This window comes from Apis dorsata, unplaced genomic scaffold (assembly GCF_000469605.1).
Source record: "Apis dorsata unplaced genomic scaffold, Apis dorsata 1.3 scaffold_52, whole genome shotgun sequence".
Classification (NCBI taxonomy): Eukaryota; Metazoa; Arthropoda; class Insecta; order Hymenoptera; family Apidae; genus Apis; species Apis dorsata.
Genome location: NW_006263353.1, coordinates 897856 through 909879, shown reverse-complemented (window position 1 = coordinate 909879; position 12024 = coordinate 897856). Strand labels below are relative to the sequence as shown.

At 17.9% G+C, this 12024-nt stretch overlaps 1 protein-coding gene across 1 annotated transcript in view; it reads left to right on the top strand.

Annotated features, from left to right (window-relative positions):
- The window catches only part of LOC102678379 (probable peroxisomal acyl-coenzyme A oxidase 1), a 13094-nt gene extending 1229 nt beyond the window's left edge, over window positions 1-11865 (top strand). Inside the window, exons 3-12 of the mRNA XM_006609072.2 lie at window positions 8517-8676; window positions 9036-9204; window positions 9275-9398; window positions 9467-9586; window positions 9740-9855; window positions 10148-10317; window positions 10575-10737; window positions 10803-11146; window positions 11233-11488; window positions 11580-11865. Of these exons, the coding sequence (XP_006609135.1) occupies window positions 8517-8676; window positions 9036-9204; window positions 9275-9398; window positions 9467-9586; window positions 9740-9855; window positions 10148-10317; window positions 10575-10737; window positions 10803-11146; window positions 11233-11488; window positions 11580-11840 (1883 nt within the window). The 3' untranslated portion in view covers window positions 11841-11865. The remainder of the gene's footprint in view (window positions 1-8516; window positions 8677-9035; window positions 9205-9274; window positions 9399-9466; window positions 9587-9739; window positions 9856-10147; window positions 10318-10574; window positions 10738-10802; window positions 11147-11232; window positions 11489-11579) is intronic.
- Window positions 11866-12024: the final 159 nt, after the last annotated feature.

Below are 12024 nucleotides of genomic sequence, written 5' to 3'. Positions count from 1 at the left end.
TTTAGTAAAATATTATCATACATAATTTATATAAAACTATATATATATATATAAATTTATATATTATATATATTATATATAGATTTTTAAATGAAAATCTACATTTATTACATAAATAGTAAAATTTATTCCAATTAATGGCTGATTTAATATAACACGGTTTTTTCCAAATTTTAAAAAAAGTAAATATTTTTTAATTTAATATGCGGTTTTGATATGTTATCGAAAAATGATGATTTCATAACAAAAAATTAAATATTTCAAAAAATCCACAATAGGACTCACAATCCTTCGATAATATAAAAATAAATTTTTTTTTTTTTTATATGTATATATACATATATATTTTATAAATTAAAATAAAAGTAAAAATTAAAGTGAAATTTTTTTTTATAATTGAATATTTTTTTATTCTTATTTATATTATGTATTAAAATGATTTAATATTATTTTATTTAATGTTTTATTTTCTACGAATATATCTTAAGTGATTTTGAGATATTATTGTATATATTTTTTATTACATATATCTTTATTTGATATTTGTTTTTTAATTTTAGAATGTTTTAGTTCAATTTTAAAATTGATATGCAATCGGTATTAGATTTCATTATTATTAATAATAATTAATTTATAATAATATAAATTATTTTAAATAATATTAACTATATAATTATATTAGATGATTTTGCAGAAATATAAAATTATGAAATTAATATTTTAATATTATAAAGTTACAGTTAATATTTTAATATTATAAAGTTACAGTTAAATAAAACAATAACATAAATGAAATTATGTATTATAAATCTTTATCCATTTTTATCTGAATCTTTCCATCGATAATATATTGCTAATAATTAACTATTACCTTTCTCGTCTATCGCTTTCTCGTAACTATTTTTTTTTCTTTGTATTCTACTTTCTATACTTTCTAATTAATTTTTACTCTGGTGTAAGCTGTATTTTTATTTTCATATATTTTTCTTTTTATTAACTTTTTCGGATTGAATGGAATTATGTAAATATAAAGTTTTAATATCTAATTTATTTAATGACTTGCAGAAAATATGCGAATTAAATTACTAGGATTACTAGGAAAATCATTATATTCAATGTTTTTATCTTTGATTTTTTAATATAAATAATTCTTATACTTTGTGTCTAAATAAAAAATTTGTATAAGCATATATATATATATATTGTAAAGCATAAAATTTTATAATAATATTACATTTATAATAATAAAAAGCATATAATTTTTATAATAAAACATAAATATTTATGAATGCAAAAAATTTATATAATTATAACAAACTATATTTTTTTGTTAGTTGAAGATAAAAAAGATATGAAAGAAAAAAAACATAAATTAAATTATAAAATATCTTTGATTTGAATTGATTCAGCAATAAAATTGTTTATATAAAAATTTTAAATTCAATAAGTTAGCATTCAATTTTATTTAATATAAGATAATTTAAATAACTTAATATAAATAAATAAGAAATTAATAAAAATAAAAATACAATATTTCTCCTATTATTTCTTTTTTTCAACAAAATTAAAAATCAAATCTATAGATTTAAATTTTTTATAAAGTAAATTACAATTCCAAATTATAAAAAAAATTCCAAAAATGTAAAAACTGCAAATTTCTGACAATATTTTAATAATTTCAAATAATATTTTTACGTAAAAACTTTTTTAAATATCTTAATATTGATATTATAAATTAGCAACAGTATTTTAAATATGTATTTTCTCTGTCATATATAATTTTTATATGTATATTAGTATTTATTTTATATATATATATTTTATATAGAATGTCTCTTATTTTCGATTTTTGAATTTTTTTCGTGACATTTCTAGAATAATTCTAATTGATAAAAAAATAATTTAAAACAAAGAAGAAAATGTATTTTCGAGTTTTTAAATATTAAAATAATTAATTAAATAAATGCTTATAAAATTAGTTTTTTCGATTATTTTCTAAATTATAATTAAATTGATTATATTAAAAAACATATCAGACAAAGTTATACAGAAATATAATTAAAGTATCTTTTTTTTAATTTATAAAAAAAGATCTAAAAAAAAAATTTTTTTCGCCAATTTTCATAATGATTTTTAAATAATTTTTAGAACAAAAATTTGAATATTTTATTTTTTATGCATATTTTTATTTTTGCATGTAACACTATTTAAGTTTTCGAAATATTTGCAAAAAAATATTGCTATTAATAAATAGAATTTATACATATTCTTTTATATATATACGTTCGCAGCTGCATAAACGTATGATTGTACTTATCTATTGTTTTAATAAACATACCATAGTAGGCAGCTTAAAATGTATAACAAATGAACCAATCAAAAAGCTATTTATGGATTATAATGGATTTGAAATGAAATTCAAAATGGACGAAAATATAAAACAATTCTTGAATTAATTAATGATCGATGTTAAAATAATAGCAATATTAGCATTATATTTGATATCTATCATTATTATTTTATATTTTATTATTATTTTTCGCATTTTGTAAATTTGAAAAAGATTAAATAATATCTTGAAAAAATTATTGATAAGATTTTTTGAAAAGATTGATAGATGCTCACTAATAGCAGTAATTATTTTAGTGAATTATTTTTGTTCCAATATAAATCAATTCAGATCGAATTAACAATCATAACAATTGTACTCAAGCTTGACATTGGGGTTGAGATATTTCAAATCTATTACAATTCATGAAGAAATACATTTTTAATTAGTTTACTTACGTGTTATTTTAATTGTAATGCTATTACATGCATTTCATATATTTATAAGTATTTTTTGCTTACAAGATATATAATTTTATATTTTATTTTTAATTTTATAAGAATATTAAAATAAGAATATTTAAAAAAATTATATAATTAAACAATGTATATAATAAATAATTATGAAATTTGAAAAAGAAAAAAATGCACAAAATAATAGAATCATTATATATACTTGTTATCAGTTATAGAATAATTTAAAAAAATAGTGAAATTTGTATAAAAATAATATGTTAAATTATTAAAAAAAATATTAATAACTTTATAACTTATAATAACTAACTATATTATTATTATTATGCTTAATCACTTGGATTATTCGTTTCTCCATATTGCAAATTAATTTTTGTAATTTTATAGTAGGTAATTTTAAAGTTTTATAGTAGAATTCCGTTCTAATTATTTATTCTAATTTTTTATGTTATTGTACTATATCTCATTTTTATACATGGCTTTTAATAAAATTCTTTTTTATTAAATTTAAGCCATTTAATAAATGATAAAATTTTTTTATTTAATGCACCGTTATATTATCTTATTAAAAAAAATTTTTTATTATGATATTTTTTAATAAATAGAATTAAATAATTGTGTAACAAGTCTATATTTTTCAAAATTCATTCTTATCAAAATTTTACAAATTAGTTTTTTTTGAAACATTGAAATTAAATTTTTTTATTAAAAAATATTTCAAATTTTTGTTATTTTTTTACTAGATTATATTATAAATATTATAATATATTAATATAAATATATATTATTATATTATTATAAATTGTAATTGAACATGTTTATGTTAAGTACATAAATAATTTTAATACTTTTTTCATCCATTTTTTTATTTTATTATAACATTTGTTAAATGTTATTAATCCAAAATTTTAATCACTTTATATTTTTATCACTTATTTATATTTTTATTTCCAAATGCAATTTCCTTAAATATTCGAGAATGATTATGTTAAATATTATGTTAAATAATATAAATAATTATATTGTCATTTTTAAAGTAATTTTTACTATAATTTTCACCTAATTTTGCATGTAATAAATCCATTAATTTTTATCGAATAATAAGTTTATCGCAATATGTATGTCGCGATTTTCAACAGAAAAAATTAAAAAATATTAAAAATGTTGCTAAAAATTTTGTTTATTTTTGAAAAATATAATATTTCGATAATATTTAACATTGATTTTCTTCGATGTTTTGCATATATTTATTAAGATAAAATTAAATAAATATAATTGTTTCTAGAATATAGAATATATATTTATAGAAATTTTTTATTGATCTCGAAATTTCTTATTGATTAACGAATAATCCTATCAACAAAAAACTCCATATTTAATAGCACAAGTCATTTCATAATAAGAACATTATAGTGTGCGTTTATTAATAATTTATTTAAAAAAATAAAATTTTATAAAATGCATTAATATTTTTTCATAAAATATTTTTTTTTTATAAAAATCTCTTGGACTGTATATATTTCCATTAATTCTTGAAAAGAAGAATTTCTAGAATCTCGGAATGAACATGCTAAATGGAATTTGACATCGTTAGTTGTTTCAACATATACCGGTATTTATTTTTTCTCTTTGAATTTTTTGAATTCCTAAGTCATCACTTTATTTAAACATTCGTATTCAATTTCATTGCAAAGGTATTGCTGCTTGTAATATATTTAATAAAATATATTTAATAATATATTTAATAAACTATATTTAATATAAATAATTATTACATTAATATAAATAAATGCAGTATACATATACGAAATTTTGCTTGAAAAATATGATAATAATCTTTTTTAAATATCTATAAAGAAAGATCAAGCGGCGATTACATACATAGGGAAAAATTAATTAGAATATTGATTTCTAAAATATATTTAAAAATTATCAAAATATCTTTTCTAGATAATTATATCTTATACTTTATATTTTGTAATTATATATTTTGAAATTATCAAAATAATTATTAAATATACAATTTTTTGTAGTTCTTTTTAAAGACATATTTATTGATACCGAAAAAATCGCATATTATGATTTTGATTAAATTTTTTTCTTTTTTAATTTTTATTCGTTCTTGAATAATAAATCTTATCTTATTAATTAACCATTAATTATAATTATCTAATTTATTCTCAAAGATATAATAACTTTCAAATTTTTATTTTTTTTTTTTTTATAAAGTTTTCTATAAAGTTTTATTGCTATATAATCTCATATATATTATTATGAAATCCTTATTATGAAATCTTTATTATGAAATCAAATATGTTTTTCTCTTGAACAACATTTTAGTCGCTGATCGAATGCGAAAAGTACTTCTATAGGAAAAGTTATGTTTCGAAATGAAACAAATTAAAAATTATATTCAGAATATTAATATATTTTTGGAATATCTTTAAAATATTGGATTTATAATGTAAGATAAATAGATATAATAATGATATATAATAAGATTATAATGAGGTATATATAATGAAGTTATAATGCAAAGTTAATTGCTTATAATATAATATATAAGTCTCAATTAATATTTTTGTACATTAACTTTTATATTTATATTGATTTCTAGAATTTACTTTTCAAAGGATGTTTTGAATATCTTATATATCGCTCTAAAACTCAAAACATTTTTTAATTAATCGATAATGATTAACTTGAATTAATGATTAATTGTTAAGAAAATATTCCATTAAAATTCATATAAAAGAAAAATTAATAATTTAATTTTTTTAAGAAATCCATTTTATTCATTGTTAGTTTTTTGGTTTGAAATATATATATAGTTATAGTTATAAAAAAGAAATGTAAACAAAATTTTGCAAATGTTAAAAAATTGTGTAAAAAAGTACTATATAAAAGAAATATTCAAATTCATATGAACATATGTAAAAAGAATTTTTTAAATTACTTATTTCAATTCTTAAAACTCTTGAAAATTATTTTAGATTCTATATTTGAAAAACAATATTGATTATATTGTGAAAAAATAATAAGTTAAAAATAATAGTAAATTCATTCGATTCGCATTTATTTAATATTTTTTTATTTAATGCCTTTGCATAAAATATTCTTTAAATCTTCATAAATGAATTTCTACAAATAAATTCCGTGAAAATGAAAAATAGAAAAAATTAATAAATAATAAATAAATAAAAAATTAAAGAATAAAAAATTTGTATTGTAATAATTTTGCATTATTTATCAATATTCGTTATATTATAGTTACAAGTTATGATTATAAAATGCATTAGTAAATTTACGAAATTATATAATCGTATATTTATATAATTATTTGCAATTGATATATATCTATATCAATTTTTTTTATCTAATTCTCAATGAATTATATTAATATAATATATAATTTATATATTAATATTATATATAATTTATTATATATTAATATAATAATATTATATTAATATATATTGAGAATTCATTATTTTACTATGCTAAATTATTTTTTTACTAGTAATGCGAAATAATTTATATGATATAATTATACGATATAATTATACTGTTTCAAATATTCTTATTATTTAACTGAATCAGTTACATTTACAAAAAAATTGATGTAAAAATCGCTTAAAAAAGAGCATTAAAATAAAATGAATTGAAATGATAAAAAACATAGAATAACATAGAATAGTTAATAAAATAAAATACTTTTTTCAGAATTGTCATCGATATCTTTAAAATATCTTTAAGATAAAGATGAAGAAAAAACTCTTTTACTTATTCACTATAAAAAAAGTTACTTAAACTTTTAAATTTTTTAACTACGCATTCAATAATTTCGAATCATTTTAACGATTGATATAATAAAGAATTTTGTTCGTATAATATAATTTATTAATAAAATATTTAAAAAAAAATAATATATTTAAGAAAAAGATTGTAATTTGAAAACATCTATGCAAAAATTTAATTTATATTGCGATTTTATGTTCTTCTCTTGCAGATATAAAAATTTATTCTTATGCAGATAGGTCTCTATTAGGTAGGGGCGGGGGATTAGATGGAACTAGAAATCTTTTATTCCTGTGTTTAATTTCTGCAATCTCTACACGATTAGATTTTATTGTAACGATAATATTTTAATATTCGAGATAAAGATTTTTAAGTTAAAATTTAATTTCTGATATAATTATATCAGATACATTATGATAAATTTTATATCGATTTTTAAATTTTTGTTTTAATATATTTTAATAATATAATGTAAATTTATAATATATAATTATATAATATATATAAATTTATAATAAATTATCGATTCTTTATAAAAATAAAAATATAACGTTTTTTTACATTTTTTACGTTTTTTACGTTTTTTTTTCTATATATTTGTTATTTGCATATAAAATCAATTTTATATTTTATAAAATAAAATTATTATAAAAATTTAATTTATATATAAATATGATTAATAAAATATTATGTTATATATATATATATACATTATTATCATGTAGTTATAAATTATAAATTATAAATATAGCGTTATTTATTAATTTTTTATAAATTAATTGACGTTTTTTTTCTTTTTTTTTTCATTATTTCTTACTTATATTTAATATTATGTCTGGTAAATTAATATTTCTTTTGGATATGCATTTTATTTACTCTTTAGATTTATAGGTGTTATATTATAAAAAATTCAATTAAACTTTCAACATTAAGGTTATAAAATGGAATATTAAATAATGAATATTATATTTGTCTTTTTTAATATTTATTAATAATAAAATATAGTAATATATGCAAATGATATAAGTGATGACAGCTGTTTTTTTCAATATTCATTGTAACAGAATATTATTATAAGACATATTTACATAAAAAAATATAAAAGCAAATATAAATATTGTAATAAATAGTTGTAAATAAATTATAAATATATTTATAAATTAATTTTTATTTACTACTTTTTTTTTTCAATATTTATGAATTTTTTAGTTCATTAATTATATTTGAAGAGAAAGTAATGATTTAAAATGATATAAAGCAGAAAGAAAAAATATATTCACGTATTTAAATGTATTTTTAAAATCGGAATAATTTTTTTTAAATTGCAGAAAACAACTTGAACTTTTTGAGATGTTAAAAGAAAAGATTAGAAAGTTTATTATTGATATAAATTGTAAGATATTCAAATTTGTAGTTTTTCATGATTTTTAATCAATAATTGTAATAAATCTTCAAATTTTTCGATGTACTTTTTGTATATGTTGATTAATTTCAATGAAAAATTATGCATGTACATAATTTAATTAGATTTACATGTTTAAAATTATAGACTCGAGCAAAAAAGTTAAAAATTGAAATTTTTTTCTTTTTTACTTGAGATTCTGACAATAACAATTTAAAAAAAATTTTTACACATTATTTATTAAATTAATTCTTTTAATAAAAAAATTCAAGTCGTTTTTTAATTTTAAAAAAGTTATTTCATTATTAAATTCCATTTTAAAGGATATGAGTATTTTTTTTAAAGAATAATTTTTATAATAATTTTTAATAAATATTTATAAATAAACATGACATATAACAATATAATAAATAAAGTAAATAAATTTCATATAATTTTTATTTTATTTTTATATAAAATTTATATATATTTTTTTAACAAAATAATCAATTTTAATGTTAATTTTAATTTTTAGAAAAGTATTTTTTAAGTGATCCAGAATTACAAAATAATATACCAGTAAAATATAAAAGTCATAAAGAGATATATGAAGATGCTGTACGAAAAGTATGTAGGGTTTTATACAAACTTAGAAAATTGCAAGAAACAGGAAAAGCGGGTATGGATGATTTCACGTAAGTTTTTTATTAATGCAAGAATTATTTGTATTTATATTAAGTGATATTTTATTATTATTCACATTATATATGATATAAATGAATGAATTAGCATATGCTGCAAAATAACAGAAACAAAAACAAAACAAAATAATTAAAAAAAAAAAATAATTATTTAATGATTGTGATAATAATGATGGTTATGATAATGGTAAATAGTGTAATCAAATATGAATGTTAAACTTGTAATAGAGATTATATCTGCAATACAAAATATTATTTATTTTTTTAATATTTCTATAAATTTTAAAGTAGTAAAGTAGTAAATAAATTTATACCAAATATATATAGCAAAATAATATTTTTACATTTTTCAGTCATATTTTTGGAGCTAAACTTGGATCTGCAATATTAAAAGATGGAAATCCATTAGTATTGCATTATGCCATGTTTTTACCATCTATTATGGGACAAGGAACTATAAAACAACAAGAATATTGGATAACTAGATCTTGGAATGGTGATGTTATAGGAACATATGCTCAAGTAAGATACAAGAATTATTAAAAGATGAAATTTATGGCACAATAAATTTAATCTTTTTTTTTTGTTTTAGACTGAATTAGGTCATGGAACATTTATCAGAGGTTTAGAAACTACAGCGATATACGATTCCAAAACAAAAGAATTCATTTTGAATAGTCCTACTTTGACGTCTTATAAATGGTGGCCAGGAGGATGTGAGTATAATTTTATAAATAATAAAATATATATATATTGAAAATTTACTTATAAATTTAATTTCTAGTGGGACATACTGCAAATCATGCAATAGTTGTTGCACAATTATACACACAAGGGGAATGTAAAGGTATTCATCCCTTCATTGTACAATTAAGAGATGTGAATACACATCAACCTTTACCAGGTATGTAAAAACTTTAAATATAAAAATTATTTAATTTATATTTTAGAAAAAATCTAATAAATATTATTTTATTTATTAAAATTAATTTATATAAATATTTCTTTTTAAATCATTATTTATATAAATTAAAATTAATTTATAATTAATTTTTAGGTATTAAAATTGGAGAAATTGGTACAAAATTGGGAATGAATGGTACTAATAATGGTTTTCTTGGATTCAAAAATTTCAGAATACCACGAGAGAATATGTTGATGAAGAATTCTAAGGTAAAGAAAAAAAAGAAAATATATTTATTTTTATTTTATTTTATAAAAATTTTATAAAAAAGAAAACAGTTCTATTTCTTTTTTCATTAAAACTGAAATTTATCATTATAATATAATCTTAGAAGAATAACAATAATTTTTCTTATTTTTGTATCTTATTTTCTTTTTTGCTAAATCATTTTTCCGGTGGCAGTGTGAACATTAAGGTAATATATTTATATCTATGAAAATAGAACTGTGCATAAACTGGAATTATCATTGGAAATTATAATATTCCATTTTTTTATTATAGGTTTTAGAAGATGGAACATATGTAAAAGCATTGAATGATAAATTAACATATGGTACAATGGTATTCGTTCGAGTAGTGTTAGTATATGATATCGTAACTTATTTATCAAAAGCTGTTACTATTTCGGTTCGATATAGTGCAGTGAGACGTCAGGGTCAAATAAATTCGGAGTAAGTCAAAAAATAATTATATATTCGTATCTAAAATATTTTCATATTATGCTTTTCAAAGAAAATAATATTATTCTAAATGAATTTTACTATTTTTAAATGAATGCAAGAAAAAATTTTATTGGTAAATTATTTTTATTGACAATATTAATTTTATATTATTTTTATATTTATATATTTTAATATTAATATATTTTATTAACAAGGAAATTTAAAAATTTATATTTATATTCTTTTTTCTTTTTTTTTATTTTCAGAAAACCTGAGGTACAAATCCTTGATTATGTAACCCAACAATACAAAATTTTTCCTCATCTTGCTACATGTTTTGCATTTAAAATAACTGCTAATTGGATATGGGACATGTACAATGTTATCAATGTTGAAATGGATCATGGAGAATTGGATAGGTTACCAGAGGTACTAATTTTATATGTTTTTTACTGAAGAATTTTTCTTTTTTACTTTATTAATTTTTTTTGTAGTTACATGCTTTGTCATGTTGCTTAAAAGCAGTTGCATCTGCAGATGCAGCAGCTGGAGTAGAACAAGTTCGATTATCTTGTGGTGGACATGGATATATGGATGCTAGTAATCTTCCAGCAACTTATGGTTTAGTGACAGCTATCTGTACCTATGAAGGAGAAAATACGGTCTTACTTTTACAAACAGCTAGATATTTAGTAAAAGTATGGAAACAAGCTGTTAATGGTCAAAAATTACCAGTTACTGTACAATATCTTTCAAATGCAGCAAAAAAAATACAACAACGCCCTTGGAGCAATAATTTGGATTATATTGCTGAAGCATATCATATGGTAGCAGCAGGGTATAATTTCTTCAAATATATGAAATATTTAATATATAAATATAAATATTCTTCGATTTTTTTATAAGATTTTTATTTTTTTATAGAATTATACGTATAGCAACGGAAAATATGGATCGTAGAATACATAATGGCATTTCTGCGGAAGATGCCTGGAATCAAACTAGTATCGAATTAGCTTATTGTGCAGAGGCACACTGTCGAGCTTTCATTGTAAAAACATTCGTTGAAGGTGTTAAAGAAATAAGTTCGATTAGTGATCAATTAAAACAAGTATTATTTCAACTTTGTGAATTATATGTCATATATTGGGTATTACAAAAACGTGGCGATTTTCTTCAAGTAATTTAATTTTTTTTGTACAATAAAATTAATTAACTATTACTAATAAAAACAAGTTTGAATTTAAAGTTCTTCATTATCTTTTTTTTAGTTTTGTTCTATGAAGCAAAATGATGTCCAGATACTTCAATCACGTTTAGAAGAATTATTGATGACAATCCGTCCAAATGCTGTGGGTATTGTTGATGGTTTTGATATCTGTGATGAAATTCTTAATTCAGCTTTAGGCGCTTATGATGGTAATGTTTATGAACGATTGTACGCTGAAGCCATGAAAAGTCCTCTAAATCATGAAAGCGTGAACGAATCTTTTGAAAAATATTTGAAACCATTTCTTAAAAGCAATTTGTAAAATGTTTTTTTTTTATATTTTAATTTAAAAAATAATTTAAGCGAATTATAATTATTATTTTATATTTTATATATGAAATTTATATATTTTTTTTTATATTTTATATATCAAAAATTAAACTTCTTCAAATCTTTTATAATTAGCTTCTATTAAATAGCTAATTATCATAATATGTACAAGATTT